The sequence below is a fragment of the Lepus europaeus genome, chromosome 5, assembly GCF_033115175.1.
Source record: "Lepus europaeus isolate LE1 chromosome 5, mLepTim1.pri, whole genome shotgun sequence".
Taxonomy (NCBI): Eukaryota; Metazoa; Chordata; class Mammalia; order Lagomorpha; family Leporidae; genus Lepus; species Lepus europaeus.
Window position 1 is genome coordinate 61,836,717 of NC_084831.1, and position 27,614 is coordinate 61,864,330.

Sequence of the window (27,614 nt, forward strand, 5' to 3'; positions counted from 1 at the left end):
AGGAGGCTGGCTTCTTTTAAAAAGTCTGATTAAAGTTTAAAAAAAAAAATACATCAATCAGGACTTTACCTCATTCTATTGAAAGAAAACCTTTAGTGCTGAGAATGAACGTCTGGAATTGTTAACAGCTTTTCAGGTGATTTTCAGACCTAGCTAAATTTTGCTCACACCCTCTGATTGCTGGTTCATGCTGTTTGATATTCATCTGGCTGCCCTTATTTCTTCCCAGCAGTTGAACATGTAGGCTGCACTTTGCAGACTCTTCAATGAGTTGTTAGAGCATCTGTCTTGCCTGTGGTCATCACACTTAATCTCTCTTTGCTGGAACTGTTAATACTCCCACTGGTGGCTTGCCAACCTTGAGAACAGCCAGGACAGCTCCGTTGCAGTATTCTGGCTGTGCTCCAAGTTTTCATTCTTGATCATTTTGTCTGACCATTGAATACAAACTGTAGATCATAGATGACAGTGGTAGAAAAATTCAAGTAGACAGAAGTATAATCTCAAGAACATAGAAGTCCCAAAATTATATAATAATTTGGTTATGAGCATTGCATTCTAAGGGTGTTTTGCTATGGATACAACATTTATAATTTCAAAAATAAAAGGACTTTTAATGTTTATCATGTTTTTATTAGTGTATAATTGTTACAATTTATAGTGAATTTCTTTGGGTCCAGTTTTTTTTTGGCAGTTTTCAAAAACGTAAAATGTCATTGATGGAAGCCATGACAATAGCAAAATAATAAAACATCCACATTTACATACAATTACATGTAAAAATGTATATTGGCATAATATTGTATTTATATATCTTATACATGTAACATCTACATATAAATGTATATTAATAAAATGGTTAAAAATAATTTTACTCTAATTAAATCTGCATTACATAGTAGCAACTCAGGTATTTTGTCTTCTAGTAGAATTCTAAATAACTGTGGGTTCATGGAGATAATCAATTAAGTAGCAACTAGAAGGGGTGGGTGTTCAGCTTAGCACTTAAGACACCTGCATTTCTTATCACAGTGCTGAGTTAAAGTTCTGGCTCTGCTCCTGATTCCAGCTTGCACGAAAGTACATGCTGGGTAGCAGCAGGTAATGGATCTCTGATTGGGTCTCTGCCATTCAAGTGTGAGACCTAAACCGAGTTTTCGGCTCCCAACTTCAGCCTGCCCCAGCCCCAGCTTTTGCAGGCATTTGGGATGAGAACCAACAGGTGCAAGTTACCTCTCTCACACGTTCTCTCTCTCTACCTTTCAGATAAATAAAAATAAATATTTACTTTTTAAAACATGAAGCAACTAGAAAATTATCAAAAGTCAGAGAAGATTGAATAAGCCTGGGTTGAGCCTTTTACTTCCTGTGTGGCCATGAGTACTGAGCATTTGTGAGCCTTAATTTGCTTATCTTTAAAATGTTCTTTGAGACGGCTGTTCAAAGAATAAATGAAATAAATGGTAAAGGGTAATGTGATATTATAAAGTGTTTTCATTTTGCTAAGCCAAAGGTCACTATAAAATTTTGAAATATCCTTTAAATTCTCTAAGGAACAGTAAAGTAGTATTTTATTTAGTTCAAAAGGTTTAAGATCTACTTTTATCCATTTTAGTATCCTTGGATTGGATTACTAATTATCATTAGAATTCTTTAAATCTCATTGATAAAAATGAAATATAGTTTGTTATTATCATCCCTGAAAATTAATGATTCATATACAGGAATGTCTTGTGCTTCTCTAATAACCAGACATTCGTTTAGCGAAAAGTTTTTCCTTAATAGTCCTGTCCATCTTCTTTATGAAACAAAGATTAAATTTTATATTTTTCCTAACATACTGGACATTTAAAATACTAGTATGTGGTTATATTTTTATTTGTGGTAATTATGATCACTAATAGTTACATTTGCTGAGCTCTTGGACAGAATATAAAGCATTTTACCTATTAGCATATTTAAAACTCACCACAATCTAATGACGCAGCTAGTGTTATCCTTATTTTACTGATGAGAAAATTAATCACAAAATAAATAAGTAATTTTCCTAAAATCATCTTTTAATAGATGGAATGAGAGTTTGATACCAGGCAGTCCAATTTTAGAACCAAGTTGTTCACATCTAAGCCATGCTTCCAGCATTGTACAGTCTGCATATTTGCTGGTGGGTGTCCCCAAAATGCAAACTCTGGGCACCATGATTCCTGGGAGGCTGTCTTGGCGAACTTTGATATCAATAGCAAACTCTCTCAGAGCCTTTGCAATTAGTGTCTAACATGACATACCAAAAACCATTGTTACATGGAAATGAATTAGACTGCTTTTATTTTCATATCTTCAGTAGTCACCCACATAGAAGACAAAATAGCACCCATTCAGGGGATTGGCTTACATGTTATTTCCAGCCAAGATAAATTGTCATTCCCTGTCACAGTGTAACCAGAATAAGCAAAAATAGTTTTTAAAATATGGGGCTGGCACTGTGGCATAGCAGGTAAAGCCACCACCTGCAGTGCTGGCAACTCATATGGGTGCTGGTTCAAGTCCCAGCTGCTCCACTTCTGATCCGGCTCTGTTGCTGTGGCATGGGAAAGCAGTGGAAGATGGCCCAAGTGCTTGGGCCCCTGTACCTCATGGGAGACCCAGAGGAAGCTCCTGGCTCCTGGCTTTGGATCAGCTCAACTCTAGTCGTTGTGCCATTTGGGGAGTAAACCAGCAGATGGAAGATCTCTCTGTCTCTGTCTCTCTCTCTCCCTCTAACTCTGCCTTTCAAATAAATCTTTTAAAAAATTACAACACAATTTTCTATTGATACGTGCATTTGCAAGTTATATTTACTGCTTTTTGAGCTTGTAAGCATTAATAAACAATTATAAGTTCCCTTAAATTGTCATTGGTTTAATCCCTCATGTACATTACATTTTTTTTAAAGCACCAATGACAGGTTCTTATTACAATAACATTAGGTAACCATCCCAGTACAAAGTTTTTACATCTTGTATTTCATACCATTTTAAATTCTACTTTATTGGCTTATCTTTAGCAATTTCCTCTCCAGACACCAGAAACACAATCTTTTATGCCACTAAACTTAGGATACCCTCCACCATGATACCCAAAACAACTATGCTGTTTTCAATGGAATACATGTTAGGAACCGGAACGATTAGCAAGACAAGTGTTATCCCTGCGTTAGCCATATCTTTGTTGCCAAAATGATAAATAAATGCCATGATTTTGTTGTGAATTTTTAAATCTCAAAAATTCAATAGCTTTTTCGTATTATATAAATCAGTAGAATGTGCAGTTGATGGTTAAAACATTAACCACAGAAGACATACTGCTAAAGATTTTCATTCAGGTTGGTCCTTGGTTATTTTATTGTTATCTCTGGTTAAAAGAATAATCTCCCTAGTATCTGATAGAGCTTATATAGCCATTTTTTTTCAGGAAGCCACCATTATTAGAATTAGAAACCCCTTCTCAGTCAGCCATAAGCTTAGAAAGAAGCAGCAATTCCACTCTTAAAAATTGGTTTTTGGAGTGTTGGTTGAAAGCTGTGTTCTTCCTTTCTAAAGGGTGAGCTTATTCTTTATACATGTGTTTTTTTTTACAGGTAATTACTGTTCAGTTAGTAAGTCCCTGTTTTAGCCAGCTTGGGCTTTACAGTGAAGTACCATGGACTGTGTGGAAAAATAGCAGACAGTTGTTGATAATATTCTGAAGGTTGTGACGTCTAAGACCCAGTGCTGGCCGATTTGGTTCCTTGTGGAGGCTCTCTTTCTGTCTTGCATGTAACTTCCTTCCTGCTGTGTCCTCACGTGTAGAATAGCGTGAGCTCTGGTCTTTCTCCTTCTTATAAGGACACTAGCCCCATCCTGAGGGGTCCCATCCTCATGACTTCCTCTAAACCCAACTCCTTTACAAGGTGTCACCTTCAAATTCCTCCACAGTGGAAGGCTTCAGTATATGAATTTGAGGGTGACACACTTAGTCCACAACAGTCTAATTGGAGAATGTGCTTGAGTTTTGCTTCAGTGGGATTTTTAAAATGTTAAATGCCTTGGAAAAGTCAAGTACTCTCCAGTGAACCATAGTCTCTGTTACTCCCTGTCATCTTTTATTTTCTTTTTAAAGATTTGTTTATTCCATGGGCCAGTGTTGTGGTGTAGCTGGTAAAGCTGCTTCCTGCAGTGCTGGCATCCCACAGGGGCGTCGGTTTGAGTTGTGGCTGCTTGACTTCCAATCCAAGATGGCCCAAGTGCTTGGGCCCCTGCATGCATGGAGGAGAACCAGGAGAAGCTCCTGGCTCCTGGCTTCAGATCGGCACAGCTCAAGCCGTTGTGGCCATCTGGGGAGTGAACCAGTGGATGGAAGACCTCTCTCTCTCTCTCTCTCCCCTCCCCTCCCCGCCTCTGCCTCTGCCTCTCTGTAACTCTGCCTTTCAAATAAATGAATAAATCTTTTTCAAAAAATTAATAACTCTTTTTTAAAAAATGATGTATTCATTTGAAATCCACAGTAACAGAAAACAAAGGAGAAACAGAGGAAGAGAAAGATTTTTCATCTTCTGGTTCACTCCCAAAACGCATGTGATAACCAGGATTGAGCCAGTCCCAAACCAGGATCCCAGGCTTGATCTGACACCCACTCCTGTCATTTCACTCCTTGCTCGATAGTCCTAATGGTGATATCTGGCAAACTTTTGTAGGTACTTGAATTTGTGACCCCATATTTAGACCATTTAACTTGTCAACTTCATCAAGGTTTTTGTTTTAAAGTACTCTTTTCATTTTGTTTTACAGGATGGAGAACCTAATAAGGGGAAGAAATCCCCCCCAATATCAGAGAAGTCCCTGTAAGGAGGTTCGTGCAGCACTTCGGAAGAGGCCTGAGGAGGAGTGTAAGTATGTTTAATAGGGTTAACTGTGTTCTAGTGAGCTTTGGGTGAGTAGCATAGTGAACTGAAAGTGTTAACATGTACATGTTTAGTCATACAATAGAGATATTCAATAAATATTTGTTTAATTCACCTGGTTTTTAAAAGTAAATTAATTTATATTGCCTGAATGTGAGTGTTTGACAGTTTTTTTTTTTTACAGAAGATTCTTCTTGTACTTCCAGATGCTGTAAAGATATTTGGGTTCTATGTTCAAATGAGATGAGAAACTTGGCTACACAATTCATCACATGGTGTGTGTGTATATTAATAGTTCTAAGAAGGCCTGAAGTAAAGAACCTTTTGAAATGTGTTTAAGATCAATATTTTCCATTTGGCCACAATGCTCCTTTAGCATTTTTTCAAACAGAGGACTCCTGTAAACTATTTTATTAGACTATAGAATAATTATCTGGGTGAAATTTTTACTTGCCTTTCACTTGATTTAATCAAACGTGGATGCGATGTATCTGACCATAAATTTGTTTTAGTCCATCCTTAAATTACTATATATGAGAATATATAATTTTCTGTAAACATTGTATTTGCATATTCATAGTCTGTGACATTGTAGATTTTTGGAGACTTTTAATATTCACACTGTATAAGAGGAATTGCAATACTAACTTTCCTCATAGTGTTTGCATCTAATTATTTTCAGAGAACTAAATCACAATCCATTATAACAAAAATTTATCTCAATTTTGTCCATAAATAGGAATTTATATTTTTTAAGGATAAGCCTAATTTAATAGGTTCACTGAACTATATGGTTTACTGGATGTTTAAGATTATATTGATATTTTAAATTAGTTCAAGTACGCAGTTCTGGGTAAAGACAAAATACATTAAATCTGGGCACACTCATGGCAAGCAAAGTGTGTTCATTTTGTTCTGTGTTATTATAAAGTCGATGGATACCCTTAAGTTATAACATCTATGCCATTCAACATAATGTTAGCCTTCTTTTAATTAGTATCTATATATGCTCCAAAACTCAAACAGTATCCAGTTAAAACTAAAATTTGAAAATGAAGATAAAGTTCATGGGGTTTTAAACCAAAAACCATTATAAGTCACAAATGCATGAAAAAAGTTATCTTCTTTCATTGGTTCATTGGAAACTCTGTGGTTTCTCCTCTATGCTGGTTTAACACAGTCATCTTGGTTTCTGTTATAGTTTTACAGATTTTATTTTACAACTTAAAAAGGATTTGGGGGGACTATATTTGCAGGTGGTTACAAAACAGTGACTATTTAAAATAAACAAAGTGACTTTTCAGAGTTTTATTATTGAGTTGTTCTAGGCCAAGGGTTGGCCAATATGGTTTATTGATAAAATCCATCCTGATGCCTATTTCTAAAAATAAGGTTTTATAACATGGCTGTTATAGTTCACTTTCTATTGCTATTAAAGAATACTTGAGACTGGGCAGTCTATAAGGGGAACACCCTTATTATGGTTAAGAGTTCTAGAGGTTGAAAAGTTCAAGATTGAGCAGCTACATCTGCTGAGGGTTGGTGTTGCTTCTTCTCATGGTGCAAAGCCGAAAGGTAGGTAGATGCATTTGGAAGTGAGAACACAGAGGGGTGAACTTGCTCTAATCCAGTGCTGTGAGAGCAAGAACCCACTCCCATAAAAAAGGCATCCATCCATTTATAAGAGATCCCCAACTCATGAACCAAACACCCCTCTTAGACTCCATTGCCCAGCACTACTACAGTGAACAATTAAAATTCCAGTACAGGAACTTTTACGGACATCCTCACACCACAGAAATAACAATCACTTATTTAGGCATTGCATACAAATGCCTTTGTACTGAGTAGAGACTTTGTGATAGAAATCACACAGCCCACAAAGCCAGAATTATTTACCTAGTACTTTATGGACAAAGATTTCTGAATTCTGATCAGAGCTACTGCTTCTCATAATGTAGTCTCCAGATCACCAGGAGTAGTCCCTGGAAACTTAAAAATGCAAATTCTTAGGCTGCAATGCACAAATATTGAATCAATAACTCTTAGAAAAAGACCCAGTAATGTGTATTTTTAGAAGCCCTACAGGGGATTTTGATGCAAATGCAAGTTTGAAAACCCCAAGCATACATCGTAGGAATTGCTGCAGAATGATACTAAATCATCTTCTCTACAAAAGACCAACAACAGGTGTATTCCATAGTCAAGTCTTATTGTTGTCTAATGCAAGGTAAATACATTAAGGTAATAATATGTACCTAGTAATGTACATAATGTAATGGTGACTTATGTTACTAGCTTTCATTAATTGAAATGCAAAATCTCTACAATTTTATTCTCTTCCTGAGAGGTAGTCATTATCCCATGTTAGTGTAATAAGCGCTACCCCTTTCCCTCTTACGGACCAATGTGAATTCCCTGAGGAGAAAACCCACTATGTATTCTATAATGGAAGCAACACAGCATGGTAGTTAACACTATTAACTCTAGAGATGCATAAAAGACTTCGTGCTCTAATGTGACATTTAATGTGACCAGCTGCAGGACCATGGACATTCATTTTTTTTTTCATAAAAGACTCGAGACTATCTTATCAATTTCTTTTGAGAATTAGGAAGTTTTTTCTAAGTATTTGGTACACATTTTAGTCGATTTTAGGTAAGATGTCTCTGGTGTACCATACAAAATCAGTTAGATGAGATATACCCATATAAATATTTTGGAATCATCAGCTTTTTGAGAAGCAAGAACTCTGTTTTGTTTACTACTACATAAACAAGTCAGAGCAGTACTGCTGACACTGAGGAGGTGTTTGTAAATATTTCAAAATGAATGAGAAATGAGTGAAGGAATTAATTACTTCAAAATTGAAATTATACCATAATAATCTGATAGAGGAGAAGGGAAGAGAAAGGAAAGGAGAATGAATGAGAGGGATAGAAGGTCAAATTTCCAAATCTGCAACATATTAAATAGATTTACCTTTCCTTGCTGTTCTTTCCCAAGAGCAACTAAATCCTCTGGAAACTATCCAACAGGCCATGATTTAAAAAAAAAAAAAAAAAAAAAAAAAGGAAGCTCTGAACATTTGAAAGATGTAATGATAAAGAGAGGGAAAAGGGCCCAGCTGAGGCTGGGCCAATCTGAAACCAGAAGCTAGAAGCTTTTTCCAGGTCTCCCATGTGAGCGCAGGGGCCCAAGGACATGGACTGTCCTCCACTGCTTTCCCACCCATATTAGCAGGGAGCTGGATTGGAAGTAGAGAAGCCGGGTCCAAATGGGATGCTGGCACTGCAGACAGTTTAAACAGCCTTGCCACAGCACCAGCCCCTATAATTAATAATTTAAAAAAATCCTTGAATAAAGAAGGTAGACAGGTTGGGACTTTAGGATTTGAAGAAAGATAATAGGTGTGTTTCTTGGATTTTGTTTTTGTCTCCCATGTATCCATGGACTAGGCATTAGAAAGGCCTGCAGGCTGGCATTGTCAATAGGCATAAAGAAAAAGAAAAGAAATCAAAAGAAGCTTGCTCTATTTGTCCAAAAGACCAGGAAAGGGGAAGAATCTATAAGAGAGACCTAATCAAGAGCCTAACCTCCATTCAAAAATCCTCATTGACATAAAATTCAATTCACCTGCACCACCATAATAATAAGGCCCCAAGCTGTCCCAGCCCTGCACTACCTGGTGGGGACACCTATTTTGTGGTAATGGTGGCAACGGTTAAACCATGTGTCTCCTTACCCTCTACTCAGTGGCATAAGAAGAGCCATGCTAAAGGGCTTCTGTGCCTTCCCAGTTGCTTGCCCAGCAGTGTTAAGGAGCCTAGAGAAGCACTTTCAACCCTGACAGATGACACCAGAGCAAAGTAGACCAGGACACCATTCACATGACAAGGGACCAGAAAACTCACTGTAATTGGCAATAAAGGCCAGAACGCATATGCTAAATCTAAACAGGATAAATGTTTGTCAGAATAGAAGATCTCAACAGGATTGAGTTTCCTTAACATAATCAAAATATCTAGGATATAACTGAATATTGCTCATCATACCCCAGCCAGAAAAACCACAATCTCAGAAAAGAAAACCTCTGAACCCAATAGAAGATGAATCAGATGTTGGAATTACCTAACAGAGAAATTGAACCAGCTTCAACAATTACATAATCCCTTATGACAAGTTAAGAAAAAAGAAGTTATTTAAAAAAAAAACAAGGAAATTATGTAACTGAAAACCAATTACAAAATTTAAAATTCCATGGAATGGGCTCACTAGTAGAGTGAAATGGCAGTGGATAGGCTACATGAACACGAAAATTCACAAAGTTTAGATAATTTGAAAAAATAATTAGAATATAAACTAAGCAAAAAGGAACAGTTTCAGAAATTTGTGGGAAGACAATAAAATATCAGATTCATAGCAGGAGAAGAGAAAGACTTTGGGACTGAAAAAAACCATTTAAGAAGAAATGATTGTAAATTTCCTCAGTTTGGCAAAAGACATAAATCTAGATATTCAATAACCTGGGTAAACTACAAAGGTAAACTAAAAAAAAAGGAAGAAACCATCCCTTGACATTTCATAATTAAATTTCTGAGAATTAAAGATAAAGAAAAATCTTCAAAGCAGCCAGACAGAAATAACACAATGCCTATAAAGAAATGCTAATTCAAATGACTTGATTTTTCATCAGAAATCATAGAGATAAAAATGACACAGTTTTAAAGGACCTGTCAATCCTGAATCTTGTATTTAACTGAATTAGCTAGCTTTCCATTAATAAAATTAAATATGCGCTGATCCGATGGCAGGAGCCAGGTGCTTATCCTGGTCTCCCATGTGGTGCAGGGCCCAAGCACTTGGGCCATCCTCCACTGCACTCTCGGGCCATAGCAGAGAGCTGGCCTGGAAGAGGGGCAACCGGGACAGAATCCGGCGCCCCGAATGGGACTAGAACCCGGTGTGCCGGCGCCGCAAGGCAGAGGATTAGCCTGTTGAGCCACGGCACCGGCCTAAAAAATCCTTTTGATCAGTCATAGTCCTGCCTTAATTTTAGAAACCAATGAACATGATTTAACTTTTTCCTGATGACTCAAGAATGGTTTTATAAACTCTCATTGTTGTGAAGAGTGAAAATAGAATTCTGCTGAAGTACTTCCCTCTGTATCAGATTGTCAGCTGATGTAGCCAGTTCTTTCCTCTTTATCAGGTTGTCAGCTGATATAACCTGTTCTTATTTTTTTAACTACCCTGTCTTTTGGTTTTTGTTTTCATTTTAGTTGTACTATCTTGGAGGTGAGAAATCTGATAAGCCATTCTCGCCAGTAATTGAATATAAAATATGTGTCAGTGAATCAGGGATTAAGAATCAATAAGACCCCAAATACTGGGAAAAAACCTATTACACATTTTTTGAAAAACTATAAGGAAGGAGCTCAAAGGCACCAACTATAAAGAAATGATAAAGATATGGAAATTTTAATTATCATTGTTTTACTGGTATGCATTCTGTAAAGAGCTTGAAATTTCACACTGTACCCCAAAAACATGTAGAATTATTAAATGCGTTTACAATGCACATAATCCTTTTGAAATATAAAAAAATCCATAAAAAGTTAAGTCACAAACACACAAAATAAGTAGGGACCATTATGTCAATGTAAGGAATGAGATTCATTAGTTTAAAAGATCCTGGTACCCCTCTCTGGTTGATTGTATCTCAGGTCTTTGCTGTGTGCCTAAATAGTTGTATTCTTTGCCAGGTTCTTATTTCTAACCCATCTACCAATGACTCAGCTACAATGTTGATGAATTGGTGCTACTGTGGTCAGATGCTTAGGCAATGGTGAGTGGGGAGAGATCTCCTTTCTATCAAGAAGATCTTGTTTTTTAAATTTCAGTCACTTATTTTTAATTTGAGGGAGAAAGAAAGAACTTGAATCCACTGGTTCACTCCCCAGATGCCCTCAATAGCTGATACGGACCCTGCCAAATCTGGGAATCAGGAACTCCAGGTCTCCCATGTGAGTAGCAGGGACCCAACCACTCAAGCCATCACCTGCTGCCTCCCAAGGTGTGCATTAGCAGGAAGACGAATCTGAAGCTGAGCCAGGACTCAAACACAGGCATTCTGGGTTCTAATGTTAAGGTGATCTGCATCTGGTATTCTATTGTCCTATGTGAGCTACAAGATTGTGGGTAGTTGGCATTGTAATTACTTCAGTTTCTACTTTAACTTCTTTAAGCCAGTTACTTCGCATTTTGGAACCAAACCTACTTCCCTACATCTCTCTTCCATTCATGGGCCAGGAGTTCTTCCTTTAAACCTTAAACAGCTGTAAGTCGATTTTCATAGATGAGGCTACAGGAGTACAGGCAAGTTAAGCAATATTACAATATAACTGACTGCTAAAGCTGGGATGCAAACCTAAATTTCACTCCAAAATCTCTTATTCCTATTGTTCCTATTTGTCTACACAATGCTGTGTCGTCATTTACCTCGAAAGGATTTGTCTTCTGCTTAATGTAAAATATCATATATACAAGTAAGTGCGTATAATATATATGTATAGTTTTAAAATTCAGAGTGGACATTCTGGTGCAGCAGACTGAAGCACTCTTTCAGAAGCTCACATCCTGTATTGGAATGGAGTTGCCTGGTTCAAGTCATACCTCTGCTTTCAGTCATGCCTCCTACTAACTCACACCCTGGGAGGTAGCAGATAATGGCTCAAGCATTTGGGTCTCTGTATTCAATGGGGAACCTAGATTGATTTCCTGGCTCTTGGCTTCTGCCTACCCAGCTCCAGCTGTTGAAGGTGTTTGGGGAGTGAAATCATCATCTCTCTCTCTCTCTCTCCCACGCACACGCACATGCACACGCACACGCACACAGAGTTTTCAAAGAAATAGAAAGTATAAGTTAATACTCATATGCTGCAATATCAGAAATGCTGAATTTGAACATTCCTACCTAGTTCTTCTTATTTCTTTTTAAGACTTATTTATTTATTTCAAAGAGTTACACAGAGAGGGGGGGGGAGGGAGAGAGAGAAAAGAGAGAGAGAAGATGGAATTTAAAAGTAAATTTTACCTATTGTATGTTTTTGACAAGGTTTAGATTTATGATCTTATGAAAGACTTTGTCAAATTAGATTTTAGCCGTTTCCACATCTTTCCTCTAGTTTTTGTTATAATTACCTTGTTATTTATCCCTTGTTAATCAAAGTTTTCTAGATTAAAAAATATATATATATATATTCTTAGATGCATCTCTTCCTCTCCTTGGCAGAGAGCAGGATTTGCCTCCTATCTGTTCCTGAAACACTTAGCACAGAATGTCAAGAGTAGTTTCCACACTGTGTTTTATCCTGTTGTCTGCATGTCAGTTTCCTGAGCATTGAGTTGTAAATGACATAAAAAGTACAGTTTGATTTGTGCCACAATAGTTATAGTTGAAATTAAGATTGTATTTAAAGTCATTTAGTACATAACTTCTGTATTCCAGAGTAATTTTGGAAATAATTGAGGTATTTGCAAGATGTCAAGCATTTAGAAAGCAAATATCATCTATGTTTTTTATGAAAGCTAGTTTGGAGGACATAGTCAAGATGCTTGGCAACACTGGGCTCTTCATAATATCCTCCAAAATTGGACATACTTATCCACTAGCTATAGCAATGCAGAAAAACCTAAGCCGCCTCTTGTGGAGAATCTCGCCTACAAAGCTTACAGCATTAAAGATCAAATTAATGTAGTGCTTCATTCCTGAAGCAAGTCCATCTTAAATAAAGATGGGTGAAGGGACAGGGTATTACTTGTCCAGTTTTTATCCAAATGTATGAGTCAGGTAAATCACTCTAATTCCTAACGGGAATTAGAAATAAAAAGTCAAGGGTGTTGGTAAAATTCCTGCACATAAAAAATACAGGTAGATGACAACAAAAGAAAAATCTCCACTTCCAATATTCCCTAGAATTTTTGTCTCTTAAAACATTGGGCTTAAACATTAAGCCCTTAGACAATTAGGAGGCATTTATAAGGACAGCGTCTACCAAGATACCAATCTCTCTTCCATCATGGGCTCTTCTTGGATCATTGGAGGCAGAAAGAAGGAACAGTGTTAATTCAACTTCAAGAGTACTCTGAACCAAATCTTGGCATCTCAAATAATGATCAAATTACATTAATTTATTCAACAAATTCTTATTACATTCCTGCCTTGTCCCTCTCTTGTCAAGGTATTTGTGATACATATTGTGATATGTATGACTGTGATATGCTTGACTGGGCCAGAAGAGGTTAGTATTTGAATTGATAGATTGAGGAAAACAGATAACCTACCCCTCCCAATATGCTCGCACAGTATAGGTGGATGCCATCCAATCTAGGAAGGTATTAACTGAACAAAATGTTCAAGGCAAGTTGAATTCCCTGTTTGACTGCATGAGCTGGAATATCAATCTGCTCCTGTGCTGGGCATTCCTGATTGTTAGGCTCCAAGTCTTGATGGAATATACACCATGGGTTCTCTCTCAGATCTTCCCACTGCACACTGGCTATTCTGGGTCTCCATCTTGCAAATAGAAGACTGGGAAACATCTCAGCCCCCATAGTAGCATAACCCAATTCCTTATAATAAATCTCATTCATATACGTACACACACAAATGTATTGTGTGTGTGTGTCATCTGTTATTACTTCTTTCTCTGGGGCACTCTGACACATATATTAACAACAAATTTAAAACACCAAAAAGAAAAACAGCATGATTCTCAACAGAGATGTTCTAGTTGGAGAAAGCAGACATTAGACAAAGTGACTAACCTGGCAAGTTACACTATGGTTTAAAATAGAGCAAAGTTGCAGTATTTGTGGGTGAGGGTGATTTTAAGGAGTGTGAATAGAGCAGGCCTCTTAGAGTGATGTGTGAGCAAGAAGATGAAGAGGAGGTAGCTATGTCAGTGTAGTGGTCATGTTGAATCCATAAGTTCTACATTTTAAATTCAAGGGGAAGCGCCCTCCCATCTTGAGGCTAGTTTTGACCTAATGTAGTTGCCATATCTAAAGAAACAGTCACCTAAACATACTATTTCCTTTCTCTCTTGTAAGATGCTTTTGCTTTTTGCAAAGTTTAGAAACTTACAACTGTGAACACCCAAATCATCAGAGCTTGCTTGCTGTGTCTTCCTTTCCCATGAAATATTTTCAAAACTTTAAAATTTGATCTTCCCTCATGAACACTAGGGATGGGCTGACTGTGAGTTTGTCTAATGGTGTGATTTCTACAAAGTCTGGCAAGCAGCTGTCTTGGGTCCTGAAGCTCCAGTGGCTGCTGCGTTGTGCACTGCTGTGGAACGGCTGAGGCCAGTAGGATTCTGTCATTCTTATCTGTTTCATCTGGAGAATTAAACTCAGCCTGTCCCTGACCTAAAGCAGCTGTCCTCACTTCAGAAATATGTGCCTCTGGAGACCTGATGAACTTAAGAGGCTGCTCTTTCAAGAAACTTGTTTTCCTCAACTGTAGAATCTCTTTCTGCTGTATCTATTTCACACAAGTGAAACAGAGACATAGTGTTCCATCTCTCTCCTTTAAATGTACTGCTTTCAGGAGAGGGTTGCTATATAAATTACAATATACCCAGTTAAAATTGAACTTCATACAAGCAATGATTTTTTACCATGATATTTAAAGCAATTTATACTGAAAAGTGCTCATTGTTTACCAGAAATTCAGCTCTGACTTGGTGTCCATGTTAGCCAAGATTCCTAAGAGAAAGAAAACTAATTGTGGAGGAAAGGGGGTGGAGGGTAGAGAGAGGGAGAGAATTGGCTCGCATGGTTTTGGAGGCCAGTACATCCAAAATCTGCAGAGGTGACTGGTAGGATGGAGACCCAGCGAGGAGCCCATGGTGATTCTGTTCAAAGCAGAATTCCTTCTTTCTAGGGAAATAGGTCAGTCTTCCTTTGAATGGCTTCTGTTTATTGGATTAGGTCCACCCACATTATGGAAGGCAATCTGTGTAACATCAAATCCACTGATCTAAATGTTAATCTCATTCAAAACCATTCTCACAGATAAAGCCCAGCCAAAATTGACAAATTTAGCCATCACAGGTGTGCTTTGTTAGTAATTCCTAAATCTGGCAATCCTATTACAGTGGAGTTTGAACTGGGTTTCTAAGAGCTCAAATTGCTCCTGAGTTGATTTTTCTTTGACCAAATAAACTAGTGCAATTTATTAATCCTTTATTTTTCAACGTTGCTCAGGGATTTCAAAGCCCAAAAACACATTTTTCACTGTATTTCCCTAAATATTATCTTGTGAGTTCTCCCATATGGTAGATATGAAATCAGTAAGTTCTGAATGTTCCAAAAGCCTTCATCATTCAAAAAAACATATTGATCCTACCTTCCTTGGTAAGATATTCCCATGCAGGAGTAAATTTCCAGTGAAGTCAGCATCAAACTCAAGCTGGCACCTTGCAGCATCTTCCCTAGTTTCATGAATTTCTACTGCATCCTCTAGTCCAAGCAATGCATGCACCTTCACCTCTAATAATTGTATCACTTTGAAAGTCACCTAAGAGTGTGTAATATTTTTTGTTGACTTTTAACTTTCTCCCTCTTAAGTCTGACAAAATTTTCTGTATACTTAATGTGGTGTTCCCATTTCCCAACTGCTGTCATGCTGAACTCTTATCTATAGTCTGAAGGGCCATATTTGCAGTAGATTCTCTGATCTTGCCTGCTCTTGGTGGAAACATTTCAGATATCCAGTCTGCTCTCCGAAATTCATTTTTAACCTTTGCTTATGTTTTTTTTTTGCTTCAGTTACAATAGCAAAAAAATCTTTTGCTTTTCTACTTTCCTTTTTTTTATTTTTTTTATTTTTTTTCTTTTTTTTATTTCAATAAACTTTTATTTAATAAATATAAATTTCCAAAGTATAGCTTATGGGTTACAATGGCTTCCCCCCTCCCATAACTTCCCTCCCGCCCGCAACCCTCCCCTTTCCCGCTCCCTTTCCCCTTCCATTCATGTAAAGAATCATTTTCAATTCTCTTTGTATACAGAAGATCAGTTTAGTATATATTAGGTAAAGATTTCAACATTTTGCCCATATAGCAACATAAAGTGAAAAAACTACCATTGGATTACTAATTATAGCATTAAATAGCAATGTACAGCACATTAAAGACAGAGATCCTACATAATTTTTTTTCAAATTAATTAATTTTCTATGCCATTTCCATTTTAACACCAGGTTGTTGTTTTTTTCATTTCCAATTCTCTTTATATACAGAAGATCACTTCAGTATATAATTAGTAAAGACCTCATCAGTTTGTGCCCACACAGAAACGCAAAGTATAAAAATACTGTTTCAGTACTAGTTATAGCATCACTTCGCTTTAGACGACACATTAGGGACAGATCCCACATGGGGTGTAAGTACACAGTGACTCCTGTTGCTGATTTAACAATTTGACACTCCTGTTCATGGCGTCAGTAATCTCCCTAGGCTCTAGTCATGAGTTGCCAGGGCTATGGAAGCCTTTAGAGTTCGCTGACAACAATGAACTGATCAGCTCCTGTCCTGACTTTAGATGTACAATGTAATACTTTATCCTTTTTAGTATTTGTTGTTGTTGTTGTTCTAGTACTATTGGTTGAACTCAGTAATTAACACACAATTATTCTTAGGTGTTTAAATTTTAACTGAAAAGTGATCCCTGTTAAATCTAAGAGTGGAAAAAGAGAGGGAGGAGATGAACAATTTGGAACATGCTCAATCGGACTGGCCGCAAATGGTGGAGTTAGAAATGTGCCAGGGGATTCCAACACAATCCCATCAAGATGGCATGTACCAATGCCATCGCACTAGTCCAAGTGATCAATTTCAGCTCACAATTGATAGCTCTGATAGCTCTAAGAGTCAAAGAGATCACACAAACAAGACTAGTGTCTGCTAATACTAACTGATAGAATCAAAAAGGGAGAGAAAGATCCAACATGGGAAGTGGGATACACAGCAGACTCATAGGATGGCAGATGTCCTAAACAACACTCTGGCCTCAGAATCAGCCCTCAAGGCATTCAGATCTGGCTGAAGAGCCCATGAGAGTATAGCAGGCATGGAAAGCCAAGATATCATGGAAAAAAAAAAAAGACCTAAATGAATGATCTCTGTGAGTGAGATCCCAGTGGAAAGAACGGGGCCATCAAAGAAGGAGGTACCCTTCTCCGAAGGGAGGAGAGAACTTCCACTTTGACTATGACCCTATCGGAATAAGATCAAAGTCAGCGAATACTTTCCTTTTTTTGAACACTATTCAGATCTCAGTGTATCCACTTCCACTTCCTTTAATATCTGCTTCTCCCAATCTTCAGGATCCCATTATCTATTTCATAGCTGTTTTTTCTATGCCATAAAATCTCAATGTTTTTCCAAAAGACTTTTCTCTTTTCCTGCTAATATACAGCTGGCTTTCCCTTATTTTTCTGTTTCCACTGCTTCTATTCCAAGAATAAAACTGAAACTTGTTTCTATTCACACCACCCCCAATTCCTCCTAGATATTCTTGCATCACACAAAATCAGTTCTTAAAGGCCAAGTGCTCCAAACAACAGCTTTATTATTTCAATTCCTAGCCTTTGAGTAAGCAACCATTTCAATAAGTTGTTATCTTTTTCAGTTCTACCTAGCACAGGCAGATTCTCCTTACAATAAAGGTCACTTTTCATTTGTCTTTTAATCAAATTAATTACTGTGCTAAGGGTGAATCCAGACTAAGCATTCTCCAAATGATAAAGGTATTGACAGTGCTTGTGTGATTATACAGTAAAAGCCCAAGATCAAACTACAGTCTCTCAGACATTAATCAGCTCCTACTAAGGCCAGCAAGACTAAGATGTTGGTAATAAAATAATATCATCAACACTAAAATAATAAATTGCCACGATCTACAATAGACACCAAAGTCAAAATTCTGAATAGCCTGCTTACTAAAGCAGAAAGTCTGTAGCCATATCAAAAACTTCTCTAAGTATTATTTGAGATACCAAAACTACTTTTTATTTATGTCTATTCCTGATAAAACTAATTTTGAGGATGTAGCTTAAGTTCAGGACAACAATGATCATTTTAAGAATTGGTACATCTTGTCCTCGTCCCATGGAGCCTAGTGCTGAAGCCTTGGATTGAAAAGCCAGTGTTATCAAGTACACTGTAGAAGGGAGTGAGAAAGTGTTTGAGCTTTGTATGGATGATGATTTCTGTTGGGGGGAGTCCAGGAAGTTCAGAAAAATGATTCCCTTGAAACCAGGCAAAAAATAAGTCTGCCCCCTCCAGCAACACTCTTATGGCACTTATAACTGTCCACAGGTATGTGAGTTTTTGTGGAGTCAATCTGCCATGACACATGTGCACATCAGTACCTAGGCTATCTACTTTGGGACGAACAATGCAGAGTGGTTCTCCTGATAAAACTTGGATATACTCAAGGAAACTTAACACTGGATAGATTGTCCTATTCAAGTTGAATTTAGTTTTCAATCTCTAGTACTCCTTTAAATGTCAGTATCTTTGTTACCTAGCAAAAATGACATCCTACCAAAATGCATGGTCCAGAATGTTTTCTAAATCATGCTCCAGCAAGCAAAGTCTCTATCCAAAATTTCAATCAACAAAATGAACAAGAAAACTCCCAGAATTGCAGAACTGAATCTGACTCTTATTTTTGCTCCCCAGAAACATGAAGAAAACTGAACAAAATCTCTAGTACCTTTTCTTATCCCTACAGTGAAGCTCATTGTATTCTACTTCTGTTCTAGACACCCCAGTTATAGAGATGTTTAGCAACCATATTTCATAGAACAAAGAGAAATAACTATGGTTTCATCTCTTGTGCATTTAAAGGGGGGGAATTTTCTCCCGCCCTAATGTTATTGACCCACCTTTAGATAATAACTCTGTAGTTGATTTAATTCACAAAATGCAGCCTCAATTTTGTGATTAGACTATGTTACTCTAAATTATTGATCAATGCCGTAGTCTTTATTCAAATTGAAGACTTTTCCTTCCTTATTCCCCAACTCATCTACAACTGTTTGCTTGTCTGACTTTGGACAAGAAATTTAAGTCAGAGTCTTTTTAACTCCCAACCCCTTTACATTCACGCTGATTATGTCTGAGCCCCTCCTGATTAAAGAAGGACTTAGTGAAGCTTTGGAGAGACAGAGAAGAAGACTTGGCTCGTAGACTTTACTTCCCCTGAAAGATGGTTCAAGATAGCTATTGTAAACTGCTCCACTGGCAAAACTTCTCCTCTGGCTTCTGTAGAGCCATCTGTTTGGTGGACACACTTGCAAATCCTTTAGCAGCATCAGAGAATCTAGCATTTGCCTCCAGATTCTTTTTTGTGAGGTTCACCTCTTCTTCCAAGAAGCCTTGTTACGTAGGATCAAAGATCCTGTCATCATAGAGAAGTCGTGGGGTTCTTGTCTTCACGCAAGAAAGAATTCAGGCATGAGATAGAGAGCAAAATAATAAGGTTTTTATTGGGGATAGGTCATCTGTCAGAATGGAAAGGATAGAGGGAGAGTGCCCAGTCACTCAGACTGGGGGAAAGCAAGGTTACAGGGTTGAATGTAAACTGCAGCGCTTCTGCAGATGTGCTGGTTTCCTCAGGCCCCTCTCACACACATGGGCCAATTTCTAACTTCCTACCTAGCAGTCCCACGTGAGTTCTCTCCTCTGTGAGGCCTGCTTCTGATGGACAAGAACACCAATACATCTTTTGTTGAATGAATCTTTGGGCAGACAGATCCCAATGCAGAAGTGTAGCTTCCCATAACCAGCCACATGTGCTCAGGTACTATCTAAGCATGAGTTAAACACCAGTCTTCTCTGATTTCAACTGCAGAGAATGTCTATCAAGCTCTCTATAGAGTCCCACGGAAACCTCTGTCACCAACCTTGAAGTGTAAGAGGACAGCATCATCTATTCTACCCTTGCTGGGAAGGGTCCTCATGCAGGGTAGTAACTTCTCCAAAGAAGGCCCTTCACAAATTCTTATGTTTCTGTACTCTTGTTACTGGAGAAGTGAAGGGTCCTTGTCTTCATGCAAGAAAGAATTCAGGCGTGAGACAGAGAGCAGTAGAAAGCATAGTAGCAAGGTTTATTAGGGTAGGGACATCCATAAGAACAGATGGGCACCTCTCCAGACAGGACCTGAGAAAGAGTGCCTAGTGCACATTTAGGCTGGGGTTTTTAAGGGGATGGGTCTTGCCTTCCCTCTGCCTCTCCTCCTCCTCCTCCCAAACAAGGGACTTGTTGGATGTAAATATGAAAAATTTCTTTCTGAATTTTTCCCCCAAAGTTATCAGACAGGGGAAGCCTGGCTGTCATTGCCCTGCCTTAGAGGAAAGATATTTATCAGGCCAGGTAAAAGGGGCAGGATACCCTGGAAGGTCATCAGGATCTGGGCAGGGCTTTGAAGTGCAGATACCGGGCTGCACCTAGAAGGTCATCAGGATGCGGGCAGGACCTTGAAGTGTAAGATGCTGGGCTTCTGGAGCTTCCTTAGTGGGTGCTAGTCTTCAGGCCTTTCTCATACACACATAGGCTCAATTTCTGACTTCCTACCTAACACTCTGATCCCTTTTAAATAATTGATCTGCCTTGGGAATAGGAAAGGTGTAGAACCTGAATTTAGCTAGCACAGACCAGTCAGGAGGAGTTTAGATTACAGATCCTGGAACCAGTCTGTTTGCATTTGAATAACAGCTTTACTGATTACTGACTTTGTGAATCAGGCAGTCACATAAATTCTGTGCTTCAGCTTCCTCATGGGACAAGGATGAAGATTAAATGAGCTAATATATGCAGTATACTGAGAACAAATCCTGGCATATGGGAAACAATATATAATATATTATTATTCCCTCATAAATCTGGTATACGTTGATCTTGCTTTGTAATATTACATCTATCAGATCTGGCTGCCTCTATTAAAGTTTGTATTTCAATATCTTGTTTTTTATGCTTGTGAGTACATTCAGTACTTTTGCTGTATTGGTAGAAACCCACATTAACCTGGCACCTTCATGTCCTTCACCCAAGCATCAGACAGGAAACCAGAGTAAACCAGGGAAGCTATGAGAGATTTCTACCTCCTGTGAAGCTGTTTTCACTCCTGAAAACTTAAGATGCAGGAGCATAGCAATACATCCTCCTGCCTCAGGCCAAGGTGTAAAAGAGGAAGGAGAGGAGAGAGATCTAGAAAATTCTAGGGAACTGAGTAGTAGGAGTTCATGGATAGGCTACCTTATGTTCCACCACTGAGGAACTCAGTTCCTAAGATTTGAAATCACAACCTTCCCATATCAAATTATACTCCTTAGCAGAGAGATTTTGACCACCCCAGGATTGGGTTGATGTTGCCCTTTGTTTAATGGTCATTTCCAGAAAGAAGAAATCTGCATGTCAGACAGCACTCCAGGAGGTGTCCACTGTAGTGTAGAGGTCCCCTTGTGACTTTCCCTCTCTTGTTATCTGATCCACTACAGCCCTAGCTGCAAAACACAAGTCATTTGCATTAGGCTCAAGAAATTCTATAAATTTTTGGCTATGCTATTACAGAAAAATGTTACCCATCTCTTTTATAATGTCTAAAGATTAAATTGTGCATCCTACAGATTCCTTCATAATAGAATTAGTTTCCTACCTTGAAGAGAATAGAGAAATGAAAGAACAAGTTGGGCTTAGAATAGAGAAATGAGGGAGCAAGTCCTAGATCACTTGCTGACAATAGCAATATCGCATGAATACTTAGCAAACAGTTTCAACCATTAGATAACAACTTAAGAAAACATTTACCAGAAGGTCCAATGCCTTCTATAAATTTTAAGAATCATGTATTTGAAAACACCTCTGAAATATCTAACATGGTGTAGTTTGTTTAACCAGTAAACTTAAGCACAACCATATAAAATGTTTTTAGTTTTTTTCTACCAACAAGTTTAAAACATATGATACACAGATTCAGGTCACACAAATTAAAATGTATCTTTGATTGATTTTAGCAGCTTAAATTTATGGACAATCTTATCTATAAGCCATTTAAAATAAAACTCTTAATAAAATTTCCCCATGTGGACATACAATATGTACACACATATAACATAGCATAATAGACCAATATAGCAATTTTAATAATAGCTTTTAAAATCTTTAACTCTTTTTGTAGATTGCCAATTGATTTGAATTGCTTTTTGCTTTTAGTAACCTCAGTTAACCATACTTTCTCTCAGTTGGTACTGTTAATACATTATTGGCTTCATCTGTTTACAGAGCCATCCCAAAGTACTGAATACAATAGAAGTGGCTGGAAAAAGTCCATAGGAACCTATAGGAGGGTAGCTAAACACAGAACCAACAACGCTTTAGTTTTATGAGCAGAAAATCATATATAACTGTAGATGACAAAAGACTTTAAGTCGCCATGTTTAAAATTATAAACTCATCAACCAACAAGAGGCACTTGCTTACTTCACAGTATTTTTGAAAGCACCTGTAGGATTTTACAAGTATTTAACCCTTTAGGCCTCTGGGGCTTTCTCATTAAGATAACTATCATGTCTAGTAACACAAGATCATTAGACTTTTTAATTCTCAAACATTTGTATTAATAGCATTTTCCATTATAGAAACTTAAAGTTTGGTACCACATCACATCTTGACAGTAATAATCTCATAGCTAGATTCACTTCACCATCAGCGAAGTATACAGTAAGTAGAAAAAACCTCCCTTTCAGACCAAAGGGAAAGAAAGTTTTAAAGTGAGAATATAATTTTCCTCATGGGCATTGTCTACCTTAGAAAAACTACTACAGAACATGCCTGTGACTATAGACTTGTAGTTCAGGCCACCGAAGATTAGAGATGGGACTTGGGCACTCCCTTGACTTGCATCCTCTGGTCTGCTTTTACACAAACCAGGAGGAAAAGAAAGCTCGGCATCAGAAGCAATGGGTGGCAGGCCTATTAGTGGCTGATCTGTACAGTGATCTGCCCTCAAGGAGACCCAACAGGCCAGTCCACTGCAGTGGCTTTCAATATGGTAAGCCTGGGCTTCAGCAGAAGTCAGCTTGTGAAGAGCCCTGGCAGCTCTGCCAAGAGTTGGATCACTGGAAATGGACCTGCCCTGGAGTCGAAGGATGCCCAGGTCAGAGCCACAGATCTTATTGGCTCTAAGCTGAAAAGCCCTTCATTCAGCCCAACTTCCAAAGTGACCACTGCAGCTGAGGGGATGGTCAAGTAGGGTCAGCAACATTGCAGGCAGAACTGTCAATTTCTTGTTAGAGATGCCCCCTGCCTTTACCTGGCCAGCTCTCCTCCCAGGCCAGCCAAGTAATGAAAGTCAACAGAGTGACTTCCCCTAGGAGGTTCACACCTCCCTTAGGATATACCCCATGTGAAGAGATAGATAGGTCTGGACCTCTTAACTTACAAGGCCTAAAGCCCACCAGATTATTATCAAGCCCCTTCTATCAGGTTCTATTTGCCTCTCAATCAGAAAACTTAATTGTAGCTTAGACAGCACCTTTCTTAGCTCCTCTAATAATGACTCTGTCCTTTGTTCTAGACCCTGTCTATAGTACTTGGGCCTCATTCCTTCAGAATCATAACCTATACCACCAATGGCTCTTCTCTCAACCTGTGTGTACTGATGGTCCTCTTCCCCACTTAATGCTGTATAATTGTTCAAACCTGGTAAATGCCACTCTTAGGATCATTGGTTACTATCCTCACTCTGTCTTTATGACCTTGTCTAAATATGAGCAGAGTTGGCAAACTTGGAAGGCTTCCATAGCCTTGGCAACTCATGACAATAGCCTAGGGTGGTTACTGGCGCCATAAACTAGAGTGTCAATTTGTTGGGTCAACAACAGGAGCCACTGTGCACTTGCTCCTCATGTGGGATCTCTGTCCTTAATGTGCTGTACGTTTTGATTTAATGCTATAACTAGTACTCAAACAGTATGTTTCACTTTGTGTTTCTATGTGGGTGCAAACTATTGAAATCTTTATACTAAATTGATCTTCTGTATATAAATAGAATTGAAAATGAATCTTGATGCAAATGGAAGGGGAGAGGGAGCGGGAGAGGGGAGGGTTGCGGGTGGGAGGGAAATTATGGGAGGGGGAAGCCATTGTAATCCATAAGCTGTACATTGGAAATTTATATTCATTAAATAAAATTTAAAAAAATTAAAAAAAAAGAAATTCTATAAATTGTACTAGATAAAACTGTAATTGTGGCTTTAAAATGGTAGATAAATGGTACAGACAAAGCCTCAAGAAACTTCTTGTATAAAATGTCAAGTCCAATATTACTTATAAGAGACTAAGGAGTGCATTAGAAGAATGAAGCATCATTAGGTAAATTAATACATTTTTAAGTGTTTCAGGCTCATTGGAGTAAATAAATGTCAGCTTACTCCCCACTGCAGAAATACTATTAATAGAATGTTATACTGTTAATTTTTTCTTTCATAGACTCTTTTTTTAAAATTCTTATATATTTATTTTTGACAGGCAGAGTTAGAGAGTGAGAGAGAGAGACAGAGAGAAAGGTCTTCCTTTCTCCATTGGTTCACCCCCCAAGTGGCCGCTACAGCTGGCTTGTTGTGGCCGGCGTGCTGCGCCGATCCGAAGCCAGGAGCCAGGGGCTTCCTCCTGATCTCCCATGCGGGTGCAGGGCCCAAGGACTTGGGCCATCCTCCACTGCACTCCCAGGCCACAGCAGAGTGCTGGACTGGAAAAGGAGCAACCAGGACAGAATCCGACGCCCATACTGGCAATAGAACCCAGTGTGCTGGCGCCGCAGGTGGAGGATTAGCCTAGTGAGCCGTGGCACCAGCCTTTCATAGACTCTTATCTCTGTGGAGACCAGGATTGTGCCTTTGTTGCTTCCATGTGTGTCACCAACACCAAGCCTAGTGCTTGGCACTTGGAGGTGTTTGGTAATTACTTGTTCACTGAATGAATTAATTGATGAATGGCAGAAGACATCTTCATTTTAAAAAATGTATACACTTCCACTTGTGTTCAGTTAGCTCTCAAATAAAAAGGAAAGGCATTAAGCTGATAGCATTTTAAAGCCAATTATGTATTTATGAATTTGTGTTCCTTGGAATTTACTGATGCATTCATTAACAACTAAAACTCTGATCCCCACAAGGCTATTTTTTAAGTGTTCCCTCAAATGAAAGTTCTGAAAACAATACATTCTAGCTTATTTGTAAGGTTTTCTGGTTTTATTAAATTTAAAAACTAATTGGAGCATACTATTTCAGAAAGAGTTGACATAATTTGCTTTCATAGTAGTGGGTGAAAGATATTTGTACTTAATGATTTTAAAATGTTATCGCCAGTATTATATAGGCCAAAGTAACAATTCTTTTTTACAGATTTTAATTGTTTAAATTGATCATGAGTCCACAGGGTACACAGTTCAGTAAGTTTTGCCTTAATACTTCCTAAATTCTGTTTGTAAGTTCATTTACATGTTTACAATAGATGTCCAAAAACCAGGTATTGTGTTTTGTGTTGTGCAGCTGTGAAGATCCTATACTCAATAACAAATCTAGTATTTTTTTTTAATTTACAAAGTGAAAATATATGTGGCTTTTTGTGCCATTTAGTTCCATGCCCAAAGAGTTACTTATTTTGCCTATCTGCTTGTGGGTTATCATATACCATATTTAATCAACAACTTATTGTCAACCATAGTGTTTGACATGTCATATGCCTATCAGTTTACTGTCAAGCAAGATAGAATACATCATAAAGTGCATCAGTTCTTATTGCTCTCCTTTGGAGCCATGCACTATAAATGACGGGAAACCTGACAGCTTTTGTGATCAGCAACATTTTTGCTGGCACCTCGTTATTAATAATACTTTGCTAGACAGTCTTTCCTGGGATAATCCGTGGTAAAACAATCATTCTTGCATTGTTGGCTACAAAATTATTTTTAAGCTTTTTTTTAAGGGCTTTTCCTTTTTCAGAAAAAGATATCTTTTGTTACTTCTCTTAGCCAAATTCTTTACTAATCTTACTATAAAATTAACTGGAGAGGCTGGCATAGTGCATACTGGTGTAGCAGGTGAAGCCACTGCCTGCAACACCAGCATCCCACAGGGGCCCAGTTCATGTCCCAGCTGCTCCACTTCTGATCCAGCTCCCTGCTAATGTATCTGGGAAAAGCAGCAGAAGATGGCCCAGGTGTTTAGGCTCCTGCCACCCATATTGGAAACCAGGATAGAACTCCTGGTTTCAGCGTGACCCAGCGCTGCCCATGGCAGCCATCTGGGGGATGAACCAGCGGATGGAAGATTTTTCTTTATGTTTCTCTCTCTCTCTCTATCTCTCTCTCAGCTATCTGGGGAATGATCCAGCAGATGGAGGATTTCTATGTTTCTCTCTCTCTCTATCTCTCTCTCAGCTATCTGGGGAATGAACCAGCAGATGGAGGATTTCTATGTTTCTCTCTCTCTCTCTCTCTCTCTCTCTCTCTCTCTCTAACTGTGACTTTCAAGTAAGTAAATAAATATTTTAAAAATCAAATAAAATAGAATTAACTGTAAAGGGAAAAGCACCATACCATTAAAGGATGATAAGTCTTTAATGCTTTACAGAGAGGCTACTTACCTGTGTCTGGAAGGACATAGTGAAGGGTGAATATGATGGATATGTAAGCTTAAAAGAAAAAAACATGAAGAAAGGAAAAGAAAAAAATTGAATACAGTTTTTTGCAAATTTATTATAGAAATGAGATGTGAAATATAAACAGTACCCTAAGCTTAGTACAGTATGTAATATCTTTCTATGTGCGTGTATGTGCATGTTTTAATCAATGGCAGTCAGAAAAGGGTGAGCAGTTTTATGACTAGCCATTATCCAGATATGTTTTTGTCTCCTAGGATCAATTGCAATGTTTATTACACAGATATAATTTATATTTCTGGTGTTAAAAATTATCTCCCCCATCATTAAACAAAGTCCCTGAGGTGGCTTGCTGCCTGGCTCACTGATCCAGCTGCCTCAAGTTCAACCTTTAATTACTTGATACGTTTAGTTCTTAGGCAATCCAAGAACAGTAGGAAGATAAGCAGTAATGATTTTGTGTGAACATTATCTCAGAAACACGTTTCACTTTTCCCTTGTCCTGATTTCTTTCATCGTGCCTGAGTGAACCTCCCTAGCACCATGTTTTATTATATATGGCTTGAAAATATATGTTATTTACTTTCTGTAATCGTTTCATGCTTTTTAAAACAGACTTCAAAATATTATGTTACTTAGTTCCATAAACTTGGTGCTGTATTTTACTATTTCAGAGACATATCTATGGATTTTAAATAAATTTGAGATTTCCCACAACTATTTACTCTAGGACTTAGCAAAATTTTACTTACTTTGATATTTTTATTCATAGTGATAAGACTAACAAATGAGGAAGGAGGTAATTTATATCTTAAACCATTCTTGTTGGCTCATTTGTTCAGGGGGGACATAATTTTACAGCCCTTTACAGTTTGCCACATGTCTATCCTATGAACAAACTCAATTTATGATCTGTAGGAATCCTTTAAGAGACTATGTTGCCTCCCACTCACAAAAT

The 27,614-nt window shown here is 38.0% G+C and overlaps 1 protein-coding gene across 1 annotated transcript in view; it reads left to right on the top strand.

The window, feature by feature from the left end:
• Positions 1-27,614, top strand: part of LRRC7 (leucine rich repeat containing 7) — a 594,815-nt gene that overhangs the window by 116,749 nt on the left and 450,452 nt on the right. The window contains exon 2 of the mRNA XM_062193395.1: positions 4,806-4,903. Within this exon, the coding sequence (XP_062049379.1) occupies positions 4,806-4,903 (98 nt within the window). The remainder of the gene's footprint in view (positions 1-4,805; positions 4,904-27,614) is intronic.